The 23,590-nt window shown below is 48.6% G+C and overlaps 1 protein-coding gene across 1 annotated transcript in view; it reads left to right on the top strand.

The window, feature by feature from the left end:
• Window positions 1–23,590, top strand: part of LOC146064682 (uncharacterized) — a 337,031-nt gene that overhangs the window by 20,058 nt on the left and 293,383 nt on the right. The window contains exon 2 of the mRNA XM_083178470.1: window positions 14,381–14,465. Coding sequence (XP_083034596.1) covers window positions 14,392–14,465 — 74 coding nt within the window. The 5' untranslated portion in view covers window positions 14,381–14,391. The remainder of the gene's footprint in view (window positions 1–14,380; window positions 14,466–23,590) is intronic.

Genomic DNA, 23,590 nt, shown 5'->3' with positions numbered 1-23,590 from the left:
AGAACATCTGCACAGTTCGCTAGGATCTGTTCCTTCGGTACTTGTGTATTTTGGCGGCGCCCCCGATGTCCATCGCGCAATGTTTTTATCGCATCGCATGCCATGCACCCGATGGCATGCGATGCGATTTTTGCCCCCTATGCGATTAAACATTGGATAAGCACCCTAAAGGTTGCTTTTAAGCACCCAAATGGGTGCTTACAATGTTAAATGCACCCCCACGCCACCCCCCCACTATAAACGTGAACCCGAAGCGTGGCGAGCGCAGCGGTACTGTTAGAGGTGTTCCCCCATCCTGAACCTTCTGTGAGGGGATTCTAACAACTGCCTGTCCTTAGTCTCTGGGATTTGATCAATAACCTGTGTTCCTTTACTGCTAGCAGGAGAATAATCAAATAGACACACACACACTGGAGTGTCAAAGAGATGTTCTGAAGTTTATTAGTCTATGCTTACATTTATTCGTTGTCTTATCTATTACAGAATGGGTTTCACACATATAATTGCATTCCATAACATAAATCTCTACTTGCCTATACACAATTCACTAATTGACACCAGCTTGCTCACATCACTACTGAGATTTGGTTCCCCCACATCTCCTAGGCGTAAAGCCAGAAACACAGATAAACGTTGTGCCCCTTATAAAAGATTTACGAGTCTCCTTCAAGGAAACGAAACTTAAGCTACACAATTAATTATAATAAGAAAACACCTTCCATTACATATATGATGCATACAAAATGGCGTATATGGAGCTACATAGAATAACCAGCAATCTGCCTCTCTCAGTACGCGTCCTCCGACCTTTTCATACCCCCACTATCCACATCGGCGTGGAGTTGAGAATAGAAAGTGTGGCGAGCCCGAAGAGCGGCGAGTGGACGCGGATACCTTCACAGGTGTCCGCGTCCCTTTGCGGGCTTCAGAGGTATCCGTGTCCCCTCGCGGGGCTCGCCACGCTTCGGGCTCGGTGGCTCGCCACACTTTCTATTCTCAACTCCACGCCGACGTGGATAGTGGGGGTATGAAAAGGTCGGAGGACGCGTACCGCCGCCCCTCGCGGGCTCGCTGTTCTCGCCACGCTTCGGATTCACGTTTATAGTGTGTGTGGGGGGGGGGGGTGGCGTGGGGGTGCATTTAACATTGTATAAGCATCCATTAGGGTGCTTATACAATGTTTCATCGCATCGCATTGTATGGAATTGTATGCCATATACAATGTCATACAATTTTAAAATTGTATGACATTGTACAATAACGCGCAATATCGCATCGCATACCATCGCATGCCTTATGGTATGCGATGCGATGGGTGCCGCCAAAATACACAAGTACCATTCCTTCTTATAAATATGGTTGCGGGACATAAAGGCATTAGGACAGTGATGGCTATTCTTGACACTCCAGCTGTTGTTGAACTACACATCCCAGCATGCCCTGCATCAGTTTTAGCATGATAAAATAGTGAAACTGTATCAAGGCATGCTGGGATGTGTAGTTCAACAACAGCTTGTTAGCAAAGTTAGCCATCACTGCATTAGGAGAATCAGAAATGCCAGCATCCAGCCATGCTGTCCTCTTTAGTGCAGCAGGGAAAATAATGGAAAAAAAAATGATTAAATATTATTTTAAAAAGATAAAAGAATGACAGCTGTGACCCCCAGAGCCCAATAGTATGCAGAGGATGGCTGGAACTGAAGGCCTGATTCTGGTTCACTGGCAAAAGCAAATTCTAATGGACAAAACCATGTGCACTGCAGGGGGGCAGATGTAACATGTGCAGAGAGAGTTAAGGCCCATACACACTGGGCAACTTTGAGCTGAAAGCTGCTTAAAACAGCAAGTTTGAGCGGCTTTCAGCTCAAAGCCGACCAGTGTGTATGCCCCGGCGGTGAGTGCTGCTGCTCGCTCCTGCATCATCGCCGGGAAAGCCGCTCATCTGCAAGTATTACCAGCAGATGAGCGGCTTTGAGAACAGCTTTGCATAGCACTGCGCTATGCAAAGCCGTCCATACTCTCCTGTGTCTGGCCTGCATGGGGACTCCGGCTCTCTGACTGATGATATGATTTGCACCCCAGTAATTGAATGTACCACTAAATGCTAACTTTGTGAAGACATCAGTTGGACAGCTGTCTAATTATGTTCTTAATTTCTGATCGCTATTGCAGCCACATCATGTTATATGATTCAATGCTTTGATACCGTTCAATTTGATTTATTCCATGGTATATCTCATAATCATCTAAGAAAACTAGCTGTTCACCCAATTCGATCCTCGGTTACCCCTGAAGAAAGGCAAAGGGGTATTTCAGGCACCTCTATACCCTTTTTCTTCTCATATATGTGTATCTGTCTATTTATATATAGATATAAGAAACAAAGGATGCTGGACGGCACTCGCATTCACAACTAAAGCAGTCAGTCAAATAAGAGTCTACACAGAGACCCGAAACGTCGACTGCACCTCCGTGTGTAGACTCTTATTTGACTGACTGCATTAGTTGTGAATGCGAGTGCCGTCCAGCATCCTTTGTTTCTTATGTTTCCCATCTGGGAGGACAGGACACCGCAGAAGTTAGAATTTGGTTGTGCGGAGTGCCAGGCATCATTTGGATTATTATATATAGATATATATATATATATATATATATATACATACACTTAACATCGGCACTCACCTTTCCTAGTTTTGGGGTGCCCTATGGCTTATCTATATATAAATAGATAGACAGATATATATATATATATATATATATATATATATATACAGCTACAATATGCCGGCACTCAGGGTGGATAAGATCAAAAGTAGGTGCCTTCCCAATAAGTTCAATATACAAATCCAGCTGGGGGGCGGCACTCAGAAAAAATAACAACTCGATCAAATAGTCATCAGTGAAAAAAGTGTATTATAGCGCCAAGCGCTTTCGGGGAATATGCCCGTCCTCAGGGCATCAATACACAGGGGAGAAGCACAGAACATAGATACTCACCCCTCTAAATACCCATTCACTCACCTCAGGCGTCTCCTCCCGCCCGGCATCGCCGCCTCCATCCACGGAAGTCCCGGGGTGCACACTTACGGGTTGCGCAGACGTCCCAGCCGGAAACGTGTCACTTGCGTTCCAGCCGGAGCTTCCTTGCGGTTCACCCGAACTGCTGCTCCCGTTCAGGCTTCTGAAGAGATACGGCGACCCCTTCTGGTCAGGGGGAGTCAAGCCCTATTGAGAGAATAAAAGTTACATATAAGCATGCATGCAATATATACAGGCATCAGACTGCCTGCATATAACATTACATATTGCCTCATAGACATATATTGATCACCAAGGATACAAAAGATAGAAAAAAGTATAGCACATATAAGAAGAGAGAAGAATACAAAACGAAAACTCTCCTCTGGACTCAGGATCATGCCGAGGGCATATCAGCTGTCTTCATACCTGGCATCAACAATTGGGAGGCTGACTACCTATTAGGCAGGACGTTCGTTAGGGAGAGGGTGTCTTCCCCAGATTTTTCAGAGGCTGGTGAGACATTGGGGGTGTCCTCAGATCAACATGATGGTATCTCAAAACAATCAGTTACCCCCCCATTGTGCTCGGACACGGGATTCAGCAGTGGTAGCAGTAGATACGCTCACCGCTTCCTGGTGTTACCAGTTCCTCTACCTCTTCCCTCTGTTCCTGATATTGCCTCGGGTTCTGCAACACATCCGCATGGAGAAGGTCACGTTTCTGCTGATCACCCCGTATTAGCCTCGCAGATCTCGCATCTCTCCTCATAGAGGAGCCAAGGCCCCTGCCTCTGCTTGATGACTTGCTGTCTCAAGGCCCTTTCATCTATCCGGACTTAAGGCATCTTTATTTGACAACATGGTTATTGAGAAGTCCAACCTGATGAAGACAGACATTTCCTCTGTGGTAATCCCTAAAATTATGAGTTCTAGTAAATAGGTACCGTCCGCCCATACAACAGTCTTATGTCTCCTGGTGCGAGAGTCATAAGGTTTCTTCGACTGCCTTCAAGATGGCACATGTTCTCCTTTTCTTGCAAGGAGGTCTTTTCTTTGGCCCTACGCCTTGGATTGTTGAAGGCGCAGGTATCTTCTTTCAATCTTCTATTAAAAGAAGCTGGCCTTATTGCCTCAAGTCCATACTTTCTGTTTTGGATTCAATCTCCTTTCCGAGCCCCCACGGCTCTGTGGGATTTGGATCTGGTTCTCTTCTTCCTCCAATCCTCGTTAGAACCAATGGAGTCAGTGGAGATTAAATATCGTACATGAAAGATCTTGTCTTGTTACTCACTTTGGCTTCAACGTGTCTTTGACTTAAGTGCGCTGTCCTACCATCCTCCTTTCTTGATATTTCATGAGGATCAGGCTAAGCTATGTGCCAGTTTCTTTCTTTCTAAAAGTTGTTGGCCTTCCATATCAATCAGATAATTGTGATTCCGGCTTTTCGTGACGAGGATCCCGACTCCAAGTATCTAGATGTGGTTCGTACGATTTCGCATCTATGTTGACAAAACTGCTTCTTTCCGCATGTCAGGCGCCTTGTTTGTCCTATAAGATTCAGCAGAACCAAGTTGACCTTTCCATTGGCAGGCTTATGTGGTGGCCTTCCTGGTTCCGCCTTCTTCCATTTCCGCACATTCCACTTGTTCTTTGGGACCTAAGTGGACGGCTGCCTGTGGGGTTTCCATTCAGCACTTGGTCGGGTCGGAAAACTTTTGTTAACCTTCTGTTTGTTTGAAGCTTCCTGCCTTGGTTCATTTCATTTATGTGTATTGGAACTCCCTTTTCGATTTGTGGGGTTTTATCTCTCTAGTGTTCTTTCTCCCTGTGTTTCGGTACTTATCTTATATTTCTGTATGTTGAAATGTGTGCTGTTTCACCTCCTTTTCGGAAGTACTGTATGTTTTCTTGCAGCTACCTTCATGCACAATTGGTTAATACTGCTTAGGAAAGGAAGTAGAATGGGAGGAGTTGGCCACACTGATTAAAATGGAAAGTTCCCATGCTCCTTGTAGTGGCCTTTTATTCCTCACTGTAGAACTCCAGTGTCTCCTCACACAGTGTAAGTAAGTTTTATTTATATAGCGCACTTTCTCCAACAGGACTCAAGGCGCTTTACAGACATTAAAAATAACAATGCACATACTGCAATACAAAGGGTTATCAGTACAAGGAACAGGCAACAATGGTAGTACAGATGTACATCACACATACAGATATGCACAAGACGCATTCTAATAAGGTACACGGACATGTGGAACATATTTACCGAGCTGTGCAGTACCCAGGCAGCCATTCAGCGGCGCCACATGGTGATTGCACAGCCAGCACCGTACATATAGAACACAAAAGAACAGTAAAGGGTACACAGAACTAGTCATAACACAATTAAAGCACAGGTCTTAAGGGCCCTACATACGCAGAGATGTGTGCCAGAGATACATAACGGGAGATTCAGCACAAGAGATTTCACTCTTGTGGCTCATTTCAGACAATGAGCCACATACAGAGAGATTTATGTCAGAGATTCAAATTGGGAGATTCAGCACGGGAGATTTCAAATCTGTCACAGAAAGTGAAACACTGCACTTCATCACAAAAATTTTATTATTACTGAACATTACTTATTACTCTTTAATAAGTATTCTTTCACCTCCCCCTAATATTGCCCCCCCCCCAAAAAAAAAGTTAATCATTGGTGGCTAGTGGTTCCCCCTGCACCGGCCGACCCCCCCATATGCAAATTTTTAAACATTGGTGGTACAGTGGGAACGGACATAAAAAAAAATACTTACCAAGTCCGGGGTCCAGCGTCTCGTCCTGTCATACAGACAATTATTTTGTAAAATAAAAAAATGGCATGGGGTCCCCCCCCAGGCATGACCAGCCCCGGGCTTTTTGAGTGGTCCTGGTTCCCAAAATCCAGAGGACAAAGTGCGTGGGGTCCCCCGGATTTTGGGGACCAGCACCAGGCTCTTGATCTGGCCCTGGTTTCCAAAATACGGGGGACAAAATGAATAGGGGTCCCCCGTATTTTGGAGACCAGCACCAGGCTCCACTAGCAGGGGGTGTAATGCCATAGCCAGGGGACACGCTTGATGGTGTCCCGTGGCCAAAGCATTACCCACCCTAACTAGTCAGCCCAGGAGCCTGGGCTGCAGCCCGGGGCTATCCCCTGCACCCCTGGGCGGTGGGTGCAGGGTTGATAGCTTGTTTAACAGTAATATTGTCTTTTACAGTAGGACTACAGGTCCCAGCAAGCCTGCCCCACATGCTGGTACTTGGGAGAACCACAGGTACCAGCATGTGGGGCATTAAAGGCCCGCCGGTACCTATAGCCCCCCTGTAAAGGAAATATTAAAATAAAACACACAAACACTGGTTTTAAAATATTTTATTAATCTGATTCTTCTTTTTTCACCCAGGGGAGCTCAGCCCCCCAGGACTTCTGCGGCATCTTCACCTGGGGGCGGCAGCCGCCTAAGCTCTTTTGCATGGCTGCCGCCTCCCAGGGCTTCTGCCTCTTCATCTGTGTTCTTCACCTGGGGGAGGCGGCCTTTTAAGCTCTTTTGCATTGGCCGCGCCTCCCAGGACTTCAGGAGCTCTTCTCTCCTTCTCCGCCGTCGAACTGACTGCCCCTACCCTGTCTCGAGCTGGCTAATATAGCCAGCTCTAGGGGGCGGGGCAATGACGCGGCGAGCCGTGATTGGCTGGCCGCGGCCATTTTGAAATTTAAATTTATTTTTTATTTTTTTACATTTCCGCCGCGCTGCCGCCCCGCTGCCGCCGAGAGGAGGTGGGTGCTACTGCTGGTGGGGGGAGGGGCGTCAGGGGTGGCGGCGGCGGGTTCTGCGGCGCGGGGTGCAGCGGGTCTGCGGCGTCCGCAGTCGCTCGGTCCTGCTCATCTGCCCGCAGCCACACATGCGGGAGATGAGCAGGAGCTTTCTGAGCGACTGCTCTGAATTGTACAGCCCGTCCGTTCTGAATCTTGGACAGATTCAGAACGGCGGGTGCGCGCATGTAAATCGCTGTGTGGGCTATATACACAGCGATTTACATGCATCTTCAGGCATTTTCTGAGCGATTTGTTAGAATCGCTCAGAAAATGCCTGAATATCGTGCTGTATGTGGGGGCCATTAGTACACAATACAGCAGAGATATAAGGAAGTGAATGAGAAGAGATGCAGGTATAGATTGTAGATGAGTAAGAGAGCTGTAGTTGAAATACAAGAAGAGTGCTGTGAGAACAGGAGAGAGGAGGGCCCTGCTCTAAGGAGCTTACAATCTAGAGGGAGGGGGATACAGACAGGTAACATGAGGTGCAGGTAAGGAGACCTGAGGAAAAAAGTGCATGTTTTGCAGGTCTCCTCACAGAATCAAGTGAAATAATTAGCTCCACCTGTAGATTTTTTAAAATGTGTTTGTAAGTAATTCGTGCACCTGTGGGGTGTCCAGGAAAACCTGAATTGTGTGGGATCCTGAGGGCCGAATTTGAGAACCACTGTTCTAGTGGAATCAGAGTAAAGGCTCATACACACTGGGCGACTTTGAGCTGAAAGTCAGGTTTGAGCGGCTTTCAGCTCAAAGCTGCCCAGTGTGTATGGCCCGGCGATGAGTGGTGAGCGCTGCTGCGTGCTCCCGCAACATCGCCGGTAATAGCGTGAAATAATTACCTTCGATATATTCAGTCACCTCTGGTTTACCTTACCTTTACTGATCTGATCAGGAGAATACAAGAATAAGATACCAGACAGTTGGATCATAATTTCAAGTATTCTATCGTTTATTTGCATGGACACATATTTATACACAGTAACAAAAGCATGCCCCTCCCTTCAGGGGTAGGGTCTTACAGGAAATTCATACATATTCATTATGACCCTCCTCAATGGGGTTGGGCTTTAACCAGAATATTGGTTCAAACATGATTTGCGTAGCAAACGTGCACTTCCATTTTGTAACAAAGGAGTGAACTTCCAGTAAACTGGATTACCCTAGACTTCCCATATTCCTGCCCCCTAATGCTGTTTGTCTGGAAAGTACCTAATGCCTTACATAGGCAGAAATCTGGTTCTAACTGCCTCTTGTGGTTATTTACAGACAGTTGACCACTGTCTGGAAATACAGTACAATCCTCAAACCTGGGTGTAACTTCTAATGTTTAAGCAAACGCTGCAAAAGCAAAATATCAGCTTACAAATCACATTGTTTAACTTATTAGCTCATATGTGCTTTGTAATAATTCTTATCTATTACCTATATGAAACGCTATCCTCCCCCCCCCTCCCATTGGCGCCGAGCAGGTGGGAAAGCTGCTTTCCCCGCAGCAATGACCGCGATCATCGCTGTTCATACACGCTGGGCATAGTCGCCCAGTGTGTATGGACCTTAAAGGATTTAATGCAAGTACAAAATCCTGTTTTTCTCTACCGTCCAATGGGATACTGGGTTATAATATGGGGATAGAGATCCTCCCCAGGAGAGACAGGCACATTAAAGCTTTCAGTGTGGGTGCACTGGCTCCTCCCCTCTATCTCCCTCCACTAGTCAGTTTAGAAAAATGTGCCTCAGGAGAGGCAGTGCTTTCTGGATGCTCCAGACTTTTTCTTCAAATTTTATTTGGTTTATTATTTTGAGGCGCTGCTTTGACCAGGCAGCTGTCCTACTTCGAGGGTGTCAGGGGTAGGGTCAGTCCCCGACCTCTTAAGGTGCAGAGCTGACCCTGCTGCAGGATAATCTGTCCTGAGTGGGGCCTGTCACCGCACAGCATTGCGCTGTAGCGAGCAGGCCCCCCAGCTGCCGCACACCCCCTGACTGGTCCGAAGACGTCTGTGGTGAGTACATGTTGGGGGTCCCACAAGGGGACACCCCAAACCGTTCCATGCGGCAAGATGGCGGCAGTAGCGGCGGCCCTCTCGCAGGGACCGCGCGACCCCCCCTCATCACACTGGCATAGGGTGATGCCGCTGGACCACCAGGAATGCCCAGGGCGTTTTTAAGCATTTTATGTGAAAGCGCTTCTTATGCCAGTTTAAATATACTGGAAGCGCCAGCTCCGTGTAAAGGGGGCGGGGCTTTGCTCAGAGCGGGACCAGGCTCTGCTGGGCGCGCTCTGTCTCTGCTTCCTGCTTCTTCACGCATCCAGAGGTTGCCATTACAGCTCCTCAGCGGCGTGGTGGATTTGATCCTTTGTAGCAGCGGCAGAGACAGCAAGTTATAACAGCGCAGCAGCGTTGCTTGGCTGTGTTAATTACACTGTCTATGACATATCACTGTGTGTTTTGTGCGTTACCAGCTCACTCAAATCCGTGAGTTAAGGTTTATGGTGTACTGGTCTCATATTGCTCTGAGTCTACCCCACTGGCTAGTTAACTACTTGTACACACACCATAGTCTCTAATACAGAGGTGTATTACACTTATACTGTGTAGATTTACAGTACATCAGGTGTGGGTGTTGTGTGTGCGCTGCTGGGGGTGTCCTGTTGTTTCATCATGGTGAAAAAGTTAACATGCATGGTGTGCAGCACAAAGTTTATTCCAGCTTCACAGTCACAGGTTACCTGTGAGCCGTGTATGCTGCCACAGCCCAGTGGTGTAGCCACTCAGGTCAATGGGGTGCCCCCACAACTTGTGGATGGGTCACAGGCTGATAGTCAAGAGCCTTCCTGGGCCAGCAGCATAAAAATGCTGATGGACTCTGTTGCTTCCCAGCTCTCTGCAAATACACAGCAGACGCAGAGGGTGCAAAGGGAATTAGCCATGTTGTCTGCCAGGGTTGATATTCTCATCTCTCCCCCTGCTCAGCCTCCAAAGCGGCCTGCTACTGCAATGGCCCCTGACTCTGATGATGATGATGACATCCTTGAAGTGGGAGATGGGGAAAATGAACAGGATACTGTTTAGGAGCAGTCTTTAGTTCATGGTTCTGAGGCTTTAATTAAGGCCATTAGGGAAGTGTTAGAGCTTCCTATGGAGGAACCCTCTGAGGGAGATTCCTTTTTCATGACCCAGAGAAAACAGCCGGTGTATTTCCCAGAACAGGCTGAATTAGAAAGTGCTTTTAAAGGTGCTTGGCAGAACCCTGAAAAGAGGTTCCAGCTTTCAAAGAGGTTCACAAATGTGTATCCCTTTGATTCTGTTGGTAGGAAGAAGTGGGAGGAACCGCCAGTGGTGGATTCCTCTGTTTCCCGCCTTTCAAAGAAGGTGCTGTTACCAGTTCCTGGGGTGTCTACCCTCAAGGATGGTGCAGATAGGAGACTTGAAGCAACACTTAAGTCTATGTTCACGGCCAGTGGGGCTTCACAACGCCCGGTATTGGCCAGTTGCTGGATGGCTAAGGCCATTTATACTTGGTCCACGCAGATCCAAGAGGGTTTGCTGGGGGATATGACCTGTGGCTCAGATAGGTGAAAACCTGCGTCACATTCAGTACACGACACGGGTGCTTTGTGAGGCACAGAAGGAATTGGGCGCTATAAATGCGCGGAATTCTGCAATGGCCGTGTCAGCTAGGCGGGCTCTGTGGTTGCGCCAGTGGGTGGCTGTTGTGGATTCCAAGAAGAGTGTGGAAAACATACCTTTCACAGGGGAGAGGCTCTTTGGTAGTGAGCTGGACGACTGGATTTCTAAGGCTACTGCAGGGAAATCCACTTTCCTCACATCAGCTCCCACTCCGGCAAAACGCCCTTTCACTGGTCCCTCCCAGCAGTCCTTTCGTGGGTCCAAGTTCCGCCCTAAGGCCAGAGGCGCCTCTAATGCTAGCAGAGGCACTAGAGGGAAATTCAGGAAGCCAAACCCCTCAGGTCATCAGGACCGTTCCACCGCCCCTGCCGCTTCCAAGCCGGCAGCATGACGGGGTGCACCCACCACGAGACTGTCTCGAGGTGGGGGCCCGGCTGTTACACTTCAGCAAGGTGTGGGACACCTCGTGCCTAGATTCCTAGGCCAGGAGTCTTATTTCGCTAGGTTACAGGCTGGAGTTCGCCAGTCGCCCTCCTCGACGATACTTCAAGTCGGCCCTCCCAGCGTCAGTGGAGGATCAGTTGCTCCTTCAGGGAGCAATTCACAAGCTCCTCCTGTCCAAAGTAATCCTACCTGTACCAAGACAGGAGCAAGGCCAGGGTTACTATTCAAACCTGTTCCTTGTCCCCAAACCGGACGGTTCAGTAAGGCCCATTTTGATTCTGAAGTCGCTGAACCCCTTCCTGCAGGTGTTCAAATTCAAAATGGAGTCGCTCAGGTCGGTGATTGCCTCCCTGGAAAAAGGGGAATTTCTGGCCTCTGTAGACGTCAAGGACGCCTATTTACACGTCCCAATTTGGCCTCCCCATCAAGTCTTTCTAAGATTTGCGGTGGGAAACAGCCATTACCAGTTTCAGGCGCTACCCTTCGGGCTGTCAACTGCCCCGCGCGTCTTTACCAAGCTCATGGCAGAAATGATGGTCCTTCTCAGGCTCCAGCGGGTATATGTCATACTCTACCTGGACGATCTGCTGATCAAGGCAGGATCGAAGGAGGCCCTGAGAAGTGCGTTAAACCTGACTATGCAGGTGTTGAGAGACCACGGGTGGATTTTAAACATACCAAAATCCTCGTTGCTCCCGAGCCAGAGAATGGTGTTCCTGGGTATGACTCTGGACACGATGGAGCAGAAGGTGTTCCTGCCGGCCGTAAAGGCGTCAGCTTTACAGGAATTGGTAAGAGAGGTCCTATCAAACCCTTGGGTCTCGGTGCACCTCTGCCTGATGCTCTTGGGCAAGATGGTTGCTTCATTCGAAGCCATCCAGTATGCCAGGTTCCACTCCAGGACTTTTCAGCTGGATATCCTCACGAAATGGTCAGGATCCCCCCGCCAAATGCACAGGAGGATTTTCCTGTCTGCGCAGACCAAACTCTCCCTGCAGTGGTGGCTAGATTCGCCAATTCTATTGGCGGGTCGCTGCTTCCAGATACAGGACTGGCTTCTGATTACCACAGATGCCAGTCTCAGAGGCTGGGGAGCCTTGATACAGGGAGTCCGCCTGCAGGGCCGTTGGTCTCCGATGGAATCCATGCTGCATATAAACAACCTCAAACTGAAGGCTGTTCACTATGCCTTATTACAGGCGGAGCCTATGCTGCAGGGCAGGGCGGTACAAGTCCAGTCGGACAATGCAACTACGGTTGCCTACATCAACCGCCAAGGAGGGACAAGGAGCATGCCCTGTATGAGGGAAACAACCAGGATATTCTCCTGGGCGGAACGCCATGTAAAAGCTGTGTCGGCCATCTTTATACCAGGAGTCGACAACTGTGAGTCGTCACGATCTCCACCCCGTGGAGTGGGGACTTCACCCTCAGGTGTTCCAGGACCTGGTAGATCTTTGGGGGCTCCCTCAGATTGACCTTATGGCCTCACGGTTGAACCACAAGCTGGACAGGTACTGTGCTCGGACCAGGGATCCAGGGGCAACAGCAGTAGATGCCCTGACTTGGACGTGGGATTTTTAGCTGGTGTACCTGTTCCCACCGCTCCCGTTGCTGGCACGTGTGCTAAAGAGGATTCAACACCAGAGAGTAGAAGCCATTCTAGTGGCTCCAGACTGGCCTCGAAGGGCCTGGTATGGGGACATTCAGGGACCGTTTGTCTTTCAGGATCGCGGCTGCGTTTAACGGCCTGGAGGTTGAGCGGCAGATATTAGGCCTCAAGGGACTACATCCCTCTGTAATTACAACCATGACACGTGCCAGGAAACCAGTCACGGCTTCTCACTACCATGTGATATGGAAGAAGTACATAGCCTGGTGTGAGAAAAATGCTTTGCCACCAGCAGTATTTCGTCTTAACAATCTGTTAAGATTCCTTCAAGCCGGTTTGGACTTGGGCCTCCGGTTGGGGTCCTTGAAGGTACAGATCTCGGCTCTGTCAGTATTTTTTCAGAAGAAACTGGCGCTGTTGCCAGAGGTCCACACCTTCCTGCAAGGGGTGCTGAGGATTCAGCCTCCCTTTGTACCACCCACCGTGCCTTGGGACTTGGATGTGGTCCTCACCTTCCTTAAGTCCTCTTGGTTTGTTCCTTTGGAACAATCGGAGTTGAAACGTCTTACTTGGAAGACTGTTGTCCTGCTGGCCTTAGCCTCAGCCAGGCGGGTGTCTGAGCTTGGGGCATTGTCTTGTAAAAGCCCTTACCTGGTATTCCAGGAAGATCGGGCAGAGCTCAGGACCAGGCCGCAGTTTCTGCCAAAGGTTGTGTCCGCATTCCATCTGAACCAACCTATTGTGGTTCCTTCCAGCGCTGTACATCCTGATATACCTCTCTCTTTGGATGTGGTACATACCCTCAAGGCGTATGTTAAACGTACGGCTAGAATCCGGAAGTCGGATAGTTTGTTTGTATTGTATGATGCGCAAAAGAAGGGCTCTCCTGCATCTACAAAGATCATAGCCCGGTGGATTCGATGCACGATACAACAGTCCTATGCATCGGCTGGGTTGTCCCTTCCTCCAGCGTTGAAGGCCCATTCCACAAGATCTGTTGGGACTTCTTGGGCGGCTGCCCGAGGGGTTTTGGCTCTGCAGCTGTGCAGGGCCGCAACTTGGTCAGGGAGTAACACGTTTGTCAAGTTTTACAGATTTGACACTCTGGCCAGGGAGGATTCCCAGTTCGGACAAGCGGTTCTACAGCAGACTCCGCACGTTCCCGCCCGTTCTGGTAGCTTTGGGACCTCCCCATAGTATAACCGAGTATCCCATTGGACGGTAGAGAAAATAGGATTTTGGGTACCTACCGGTAAATCCTTTTCTCATAGTACATATGGGATACTGGGAGCCCGCCTCTGTGCGGCTTTCTGCTGTAACGACACTGTTACTAACACGGTTCGGGCTTGTTGCCTTATTGTCATATATTGACCTTCTTCAAGGATTATGGTGAACTCAGAAGTTGTTATGATTCACCTCTTTGTTATTTTATGTTTATTATTTTGGTTTGGGTGTGCTGTGAGAATCTCACCACGTTAATGTTCACATACCTCCTCACATAGCTCTCCTTCGGCACAGTTTTTCATTAACTGACTAGTGGAGGAAGATAGAGGGGAGGAGCCAGTGCACCCACACTGAAAGCTTTAATGTGCCTGTCTCTCCTGCGGAGGATCTCTATCCCCATAGTATAACCCAGTATCCCATATGGACTACGAGAAAAGGATTTACCGGTAGGTACCCAAAATCCTATTTTTCTTTTAATACTTTTTTTTCTAATATTTTTTTTTATGGTTAACGTTAATTCAATATTGACAAAACTACATAAATGAAGGTCAACTTATAAGTAATACAAATGAACACTATTTAATTTGGTTTCATTTTTTATCCCTTTAAAAAATAGTTAATCCTGGAATGCCTGTTGATTATACGATGGAAGAATCTGGGAATTTATGGGAATCCCCAATCGATCTTTCCATGAATAAAAGGTATGATTGTTTATTTTGTCTCATCAATGGAATTTTTGTAATGCTTGTCTCTTTGTTTTTTTTTATTTTTAACCTGCTAGCATAAATTCATTCTGGTATCCGGACAATAGGTTGACACTTTATGGTCACAATGTCAACATGGGTTATTTAATGGAATTTTTATTTACTTTTTCATAGTTTACCATCCACATGGACCCTTATTGGGAACTGTAAAGTGTGCCGAGCACAAAAAGGCACCTGTCCCAAAGCATGGCAAGCAAATGGTACACTTTTTTGGGGATCCACGTGCTCAGGCTCTGACATTTACACAAAAAAAGGAAAACTCCCCTTAACATTTTGCGTGTCAACTTGTTTCTCTTACATTCTTATGGGATACAGGGAAGTCGTTCATAACGATGGGGAAAAGAGGATATCCGAAGGAGACAGGCACATATAAAACTTTATACTGGGTGTACTGGCTCCTCCCCTCTGCTCCGCTCCCTCTAGTTTTAGAAATGTGCCTCAGGAGAAGCACGCATAAGGAAGAGCTCCAGAGAGTTTTGCCTTCTGTTTAATTTCTTTATTATTTTGGGACTGCTGTTTGGACTTAACAGCAGTCCTGCATCGTGGGAGACTAGGGGAAGGGTTCAGCTGCAGGCCACTTCATGGTACCGAGCTGTCCCTGCCACAGGACCACTGTCCTGCGTGGGTGATTACCGCGGGCATTGCGCTGCAGCACGCACACCCCTGGCATGCCGCACACACCTAGTCCAGTCTGAAGACGTTGTGTGGTGAGTATTACCCCAGGGTCCCCCGCCGTGGGGTCCCCGGGTAACGGTGCGGCAAGATGGCGGCGGCGGTATCGGCGGTGCCCTGCACAGGGACCGCGCAACCCCCTGCCTACATTGGGACAGGGTACTGCCTCCTGTATTGTCCAGGGCAGTTTACCAAAGGGTTTGGACATTCCTCAATGTCAGTCTAAAATGCAGGTAAGCTCCGGCGCCATTACGCTGGGCGGAGCTTACCCAGAGTGGGACCATAGCTCTGTGAGGGCGCCAAAACCTGCTTCCTGCTTCTTCCCTGGCTGCTGGAAACGCCATTGTACTGCTCCAGACACTCCTCAGCGGTGTGGAACAGACGGAATCTGCTTGCAGAGACAGCTTCAGGTTTTCAGCGCTTGTGTACTTGTACACTTGCCTGCATACACTGTAAAGTACTGTTAGATTACTGGACTGTTTACCAGCTCTTAAAATTAGAGAGCTAAGGTTGTTTGGTGTATTGGTCCCCTCCATTACCCTCTGTACACCACCCCACTAGATTGTTAAGCTATAAACAACTCAGATAGTACTACACATAGTAATTATCTGTCTAAATCACACTGCATAACTGTGTTTGCTCTGTGTGTGAGGGGAGACTGTTTGTTTGTCACAATGGTTAGGAAACTTACATGCATGGTGTGCAGTGATAAGTTTGTATAGAAAAAAGCAAAATGTGGAGCGCTACAAAGGTTTGAATCAATATGGTAGGATAAATTCAACAATCTATTTATTGCTAAAATGAGTGGAGAATATACACATAAACAGGTATATATCTGTGTACACAGTTACAATTCAAATTTTTAAAAAGGTTACATACAATGACATTGAAATAATAAAATGGGTGTATACTTATAGGCTGGATATAGGAATGTCCTTTTTTGGAGGTGGTTGATATTATTGTATGGTCTGTAGTTGGTTGTAGGTGGGGTCCATAAACCTTGCTGGATAAGAGACGCTGGAGGATAGGTATTTGCCCACTGGGATCGTGGGTGTCCTCGACGAGATGCGCCCCTTTACATGTAGAGAAGTGTTCAAAGATATGCTTCCAATGTTTTTGAGGGCTGTGACACACTTCCAGCAGTCCTTTCGGACAAGTAAATTCCGCCCAAAAGCCAGGGGTGGCTCAAATGCTGCCAGAGGCTCCCGAGGTAAATTCAGGAAGCCTTCTGCTTCGGACACCACAGAGCAGCCATCCGGGGCAGCTGCTGGTAAACCCGCAGCATGACAGTGGGGCTCCACCAATAGCTCCGGCCGAGGTGGGAGCCAGACTGGCGTTCTTCGGCCATGTTTGGGAAGCCTTGTGCCTCAATTCTTGGGTACAGGCTCTTATTACGCAAGGCTACAAGCTGGAGTTTGCAGTACAGCCACCTCAGAGGTTTTTCAAATCAGGCCTTCCAGTGTCCCCAGGGGACCAAATGGTTTTGCAGCAAGCAATTCAAAAACTGGTACAGGCCAAGGTAATAACCCCGGTCCCTCCCCTGGAGAGGGGGCAGGGTTATTACTCAAATTTATTTGTAGTTCCAAAACTGGATGGGTCAGTACGCCCGATACTGAACCTAAAATCCGTGAACCCATTCTTGACTGTAACCAAGTTCAAGATGGAGTCCTTGCGGGCCGTTATAGCGGCACTGGAGGAAGGGGAGTTCTTGGAGTCCTTGGATGTGAAGGACGCCTACCTTCACATCCCAATCTGGGGCCCTCATCAAAAATATCTGAGGTTTGCGCTGTTGAACAATCACTATCAGTTCCGCGCACTGCCGTTCGGCCTGTCCTCTGCCCCGCGCATATTCACCAAGGTGATGGCGGAGATGATGGTGGTTCTCAGGAAACAAGGGATTTGTGTTATACCATACTTGGACGACCTGCTGGTAAAGGCGCGGTCACCAGAGGAATTGCAGGCAGCCTTACAAATTACCTAATAATCAGTCCTTTCAGGGCAAATGGACCCTATGGGAAACACTCCTCCACATCAACAATTTGGAGTTACGTGCTGTGTATTATGCACTTCTGAAGGCGGCCCCTCTCCTCAGCGGACAGGCGGTCTGCATCCAATCAGACAATGCCACTACTGTGGCATTTCTGAACAGGCAGGGCGGGACCAAGAGCAGGCCCTGCATGTGGGAAGCAACAAAGATCCTGTCCTGGGCAGAGAGTCACTGTCAGGCTCTATCTGCCATATTCATACCCGGGGTGGACAACTGGGAAGCCGACTTCCTCAGTCGCCATGAGCTCCATCCCGGGGAATGGAGTCTACACCACCAGGTGTTCAGTGCTCTGGTGGCTCGGTGGGGGACCCCACTAGTAGACTTGATGGCATCAAGACACAATTGGAAAGTATCCAGGTACTTCTCCAGGGCAAGAGACCCTCAGGCAGAAGGAGTGGACGCCCTCTCCATACCGTGGACGTTCAACAGCCTGATTTATGTCTTCCCACTGATTCCCCTAGTGGCTCAGGTGTTAAGGAAGATAAGAAGAGACGGAGCCGAGGTAATTCTTGTGGCTCCGGACTGGCCACGAAGAGCGTGGTACCCAGATCTACTAAGTCTTCAAAGGGACTCATGGCGCCTACCTCTGCAAAGAGACCTGCTCATGCAAGGCCCGTGCGTCTTCCAGGCCTTGGAACAGCTTCGTTTGATGGCCTGGAAGTTGAGCGGCAGATCCTGACACAAAAGGGATTTCACACATCAGTCATCAGAACTATGACAAGTGCAGGGAAACCAGTAACGGCTGCACATTACCACCATATCTGGAAGAGATATGTGGGATGGTGTGAACAGGAAAAGTTTACTCCATCAGAGTTTAAACTTGAAAGATTTCTCAGATTTCTTCAATCTGGTTTGGATCTGGGCCTACGTTTAGGCTCCTTGAAGGTGCAGGTATCTGCATTATCTGTCTTTTTTCAAAAGAAGCTGGCTAATATACCTGAAGTGCAGACATTTCTGCAATGAGTATTGCATATACAGCCTCCTTTTGTGGCCCCTACTCCACCATGGGACTTGGATGTCGTTCTGACGTTCCTAAAATCCTCCTGGTTTGAGCCATTGGAGGAAATTGAGTTAAAATATCTGACATGGAAGACGGTGGTCTTACTAGCCCTAGCTTCGGCTAGGCGGGTCTCGGAGCTAGGGGCGTTAACATGCAAGAGCCCATATTTGATCTTCTATGAAGACAGGGCAGAATTACGCACAAACCCGCGTTTTCTTTGCAAAATAGTGTCTGTGTTCCATGAGAACCAGCCAATTGTGGTTCCTGCTAGTGGGCCTCATTCTGAGGTGCCGACATCTTTGGATGTGGTAAGGATTCTCCGTGTATACATCAGGAGAACAGCAAGAATTTGCAAGACTGATGGACTTTTTGTCCTTTATGATGCCCAAAAGATTGGGCGTCCTGCTTCTAAGCAGTCTATTGCACGCTGGATCTGTGCAACCATTAAACAGGCTTATGTGGTAGCGAAGCTTCCTATGCCTGCTGGGGTGAAAGCCCACTCAACTCGTTCAGTGGGGACTTCCTGGGCGGCTGCCCGAGGAGTGTCGGCCTTACAATTGTGTAGAGCCGCTACATGGTCAGGCCAACACACTTTTGTCAAGTTTTACAAATTTGATGCTTTGGCCTCTGAAGATACTCAGTTTGGGCAAGCGGTGCTGTGGCAGTCTCCGCACAATCCCGCCCGTTCTGATGTCTTTGGTATATCCCCATCGTTATGAACGACTTCCCTGTATCCCATAAGAATGTAAGAGAAAATAGGATTTTAATACCTACCGGTAAATCCTTTTCTCTGAGTTCTTATGGGATACAGAGCTCCCGCCTCTGTGCGGAGTTCTGCCTTACTCACTATGGTGAGAGGTGGACCAATACTGGGTCCTCCTGCTACCTTTTGTTCCTTGCGGGCATAAGGGTGTAGGTTACCAAGGTAACCTTACTGTTTACATCGTGTACCTCAACTGTTCACGAGTGTATGTTGTCAGTTAGGTGATTTTTCTTATTAAGTGGTTCCAGTTGGAACACAGTTACAAAGGTTGTCATGGTTGACATGTTCTAAGGCCCTGAGATTTCCCATGTTCTGTGGTCGCTACAGTGGTCTATGTATGTTGAAAGTATGTTGGGTGTGCTGGATGAATCTCACCACGTTAAATATTACACATATTCCTCTCATATTGTTCTTCTCCTTCGGCACAGTTTCTATTAACTGACTAGAGGGAGGGTAGCAGAGGGGAGGAGCCAGTACACCAAGTATAAAGTTTTATATGTGCCTGTCTCATTCGGATATCCTCTTTTCCCCATCGTTATGAACGACTTCCCTGTATCCCATAAGAACTCAGAGAAAAGGATTTACCGGTAGGTATTAAAATCCTATTTTTTCTGTCTACCTTTTCCTTGTTTCAGCTTTTGTCTTTGTTTACCTAGACACTGTTGACGCTTTATACTGTAACCATAAATTCTCTTTAGGGTTTATGATTTCCTAGGCTTTTTAAGATTGGCTTTGTAACTAGGCTACGCAGCCAGGATGCAAGTGCTTCACTTTGCAAATCACTCACACTTCAGCAATGCAAACACAACATTTCTCTTTCAATGGTCCTGGTGACACAGCTCAACATTGGGATGTAGGAACCAGGCACCTATCCTAAAGCTTTTGGAGGGTAGGCTCCTACCTTCTGCATCCCAGACTCCTCAGTTCGTGTTAGGTGCCCACTGGAGTGGGTGCTATTCTAAAGGGCTGCTGGAGCAGCCGAAGGATTAGAGTTAGTTAGGAGTTTTTTATTTTATTAACTTTTACACTAGCTAGGTAGGCACAGTGTGAGGATTCTTACTGAATCCTCACACTGACAGCGCAGCAGGAGCTGACAGAAGCGTGTCCTGTCAGCTCACTGTGCACGGGGGAGACACTGTCTGGTCTCCCTGTGCAGCGCTTACAGCTTCTATTAAGAAGCTGCCTGGGCTCCGTAGCGCTCTGAAACCGGCTTCACGCAAGGTGGGGATCATGGGGGACAGGCGCTCCGTGATGGCGGCGGCCATTTTCTGCGGAGCTTACACACTGAGCTCCTATATGAGAGGACAGCAGTGTGTTACAGGCATGTTCCAAGTGGTCCCCAGCAGAGGGGGAGACACTGGAACTTGGAGATCCTGCAGTGGGAGCGGCTGTCTGGGGGCGGTTGGCGCCAAAAGCCACGGACCCCGCAGCAGCAGGGACTTGGTCTCTTCCCTCACTTGTTTTGGCGCCATTCGGAACGCTTGCAGCGGAGCTGAGCTGGCTGACAGATCCTGGCAGAGTGATTTAATTTCCTGGGCATCGTTTTCCCCACTGTGAACGCTTCAGACAGATAAGTGACTGAGTACATTGGCTCTGTATAAAACGCCTGTACATTTTGCACTGTGACTGTGTTAATTTTACATCATGTCTGAGCAACAGTCTGTGGCTTTGGGGAAGCCCTTAATGCATTGAGCGCCTGCAGTGTTTGTACACTGAATTTTGTCCCTGAGCAGATGGCCAAGGGGGGCTTGTGTATTACTTGCGCTGCTGTGAGACCCATGGGGAGTGAACCCCAGAGGGTAGAGCAATCGGAACCTGCGTGGGCCAGTGCCCTGGGCAGGTCTGTTAATGCCTTAGTGCAATTGCTGGACAGGCAGAGTGATGTGTTGGTAGCTTCCCTGAGACCTATGTCATCATCTCAGCAGTCCTCTGGCTCCTTGCCTCTGACCCAGGCAGATCCTGGCTTCTTACAGGTCATGCAGGATACTGCTAAGGGGATCAGCAGGTTTAATGATTTGTTAGACAAATTTGATGGTGATACTGTGGGGACCCCTAAAAGGTCTTATTCAGTGCCATTGCTTGTTGCTGAAGAGGAGGGAGAGTACACAGACATCCCCTGGGATCAGGGTGATGACTCTGAGGATTCCTCGGCCTCAGGGGTGGAGGATTTGATTACTGCTGTTAAACAGGCTTTGAACTTGTCTGTGGAGGATAAAACTCCTGCAAAAGGTGTTTTTAAAAGGCAGCGTATGGAAACTGTTACCTTTCCTGCGGATGAAGGTTTACAGGATTTATTGGAAGGGGCTTGGAAAACGCCAGATAAAAGGCTGCAGATGCCTAAGAGATTTTTAAGTCTATACCCCATGCCTGAGGCTCTTGCAGACCTCTGGGAAAAAGTTCCGGTGGTAGATGCTTCTGTGGCACGGCTTTCTATAGCCACGGTGCTACCTGTCCAGGGGGGGGCAGCCTTTAAGGACCCCGTAGACAAGAAGCTGGAAGGTAACATCAAGGCAATATTTGAGGGGGTAGGCTACACTTTACGCCCTCTTATAGCAACAGCCTGGGTTTCTAAGGCCATGATTGTGTGGGCCAATGACCTGTGGACAATTTTACATGCTGATCCATGTGTGTTGCTGCTTGCTGAGAAGCTTAAAGCAGCTGCGGAGTATGTGCTTGAGGCTGAGGAGGAAGCTCTCAAAATGGCTTCCAGAGTTTCCACAGTGTCCGTCAATGCCAGGAGAGTGCTTTGGCTTAAAGCCTTTGATGCGGATAATGATAATGGTTTGTGATAGGAGACCTGCTTTTGCAATTCCAGGTGTTGCCCTTTGATCTGGCCACAGCACCAAGGATATTCACTTAAATAATGTCAGTAATGGCGGCGGCCCTCCGACTGAGGGGAATCACTGTGATTCCGTATTTGGACGACCTGCTGTTCAAAGCAGAGTCAGCGGAAAAGTTGCAGAGTCACTTGGCAGAAGCCATCAGGTTTTTGCAGGCTCACCGTTGGCTTTTAAATTTACAAAAGTCTCAGTTGGTGCCGTCACAGAGACTCCATTTCCTGGGAGTTGTCCTGGATACCCATCTACATGGGGTATTCCTACCAGAGACAAAGGCCAGGGACCTGGCCTCCTTGGTGCGGGAGATCCTGGCGTCTCAGAGCCCATCGGTTTGTTGGGGAAAATGGTGGCGACTTTCGAGACGCTAAAGTTCGCCATGTTCCACTCTCGAGTGTTCCAGTGGAACATCCTGACATCTTGGTCAGGGAATACTCAGACCATGAAGTCAGAGCACATAGTGTTGTCTAAAGAGACACGGTCTTCCCTGCATTGGTGGATGGAGGTGGATTCCCTTCAGTGGGGTCGGTCTCTGCAGTCCTGGGACTGGCTGGTAGTCACTACCGACGCCAGTCTCAGGGGCTGGGGGGCAGTGGTTTTGGACCTGCGCCTCCAGGGCTTATGGACCTCGGAGGAGTCTGCCTTACCTATCAATATCCTGGAACTGCGGGCTGTGTGGAAAGGGATATCTCTGGCAGGAGAAAGATTGCAGGGTCTTCCTTTAAGGATTCAGACCGACAACGCCACGGCTGTGGTGTACCTGAATCATCAGGGAGGCACACGCAGCAAGCTGGCCATGTGGGAGGTTTCCCGGATCTTCTTGTGGGCGGAACAGAATGTTCCAGCGTTGTCAGCGATATTCATCCCGGGGGTGGAGAATATCGAGGCCGATTTCCTGAGCAGGGAGGAGCTGCTAGAAGGGGAATGGAGCCTGAACCCACAGGTGTTTCATCAGATTACACTGAAGTGTGGAACTCCGGAGGTGGACCTGATGGCATCGAGTTTAAATCATCAGGTGCCCAGGTTCTATGCCAGGACAAGAGATCCACTGGCCGAAGCAGTGGATGCAATGACTATTCCCTGGGAGGGGAATCTGCTTTATGCCTTTCCGCCGTTTCCAATGCTGGCGAGAGTATTGAAAAGAATCCAGTCCCAAGGAATTCCAGTGATTCTAGTAGCCCCGGATTGGCCAAGGAGGTCCTGGTACTCGAGGCTTCAGAGATTGTCTGTGGACTCGTGGCGTCTACCTCTGAGGTCAGATCTGTTAAACCAAGGGCCATTCTTACACATGGATTCAGCTCGGCTACATTTGACGGCTTGGCTATTGAAACCGCCATCTTGAAGAACAAGGGTTTCTCGGAGGCTGCGGTTAACACCATGGTAAAAGCTAGGAAGTCAGTGTCTTCAGCAAACTATTATAGGGTCTGGAAGACCTATATTAGGTGGTATGAAAGGCAGAAGCGGTTTTGACTTTCAAAATTGTTGGAGTTTTTGCAGGATGGTTTTTCGTCTGGGTTAAGCCTGCAAGCACTCAAGGTACAGATATCGGCCTTTTCGATTTATTTCCAGAAAAGGATAGCTTTGCTACCGGAGGTGCAAACTTTCATGCAAGGGGTTTCACGATTGAAACCTCCCTACAAGCAACCAGTGGCTCCATGGGATTTATCGCTGGTACTGGAGTGTCTTCAAAAGGCGCTCTTTGAGCTGCTGAGGTCGGCTGACCTTAAGTTCCTTACATGGAAGCTT

The sequence above is a fragment of the Crinia signifera genome, chromosome 1 (genome assembly GCF_055691185.1).
Source record: "Crinia signifera chromosome 1, ASM5569118v1, whole genome shotgun sequence".
Lineage (NCBI taxonomy): Eukaryota > Metazoa > Chordata > Amphibia > Anura > Myobatrachidae > Crinia > Crinia signifera.
The sequence above is the reverse complement of the archived record's forward strand: the minus strand, read 5'-3'. Positions and strand labels throughout refer to the sequence as shown.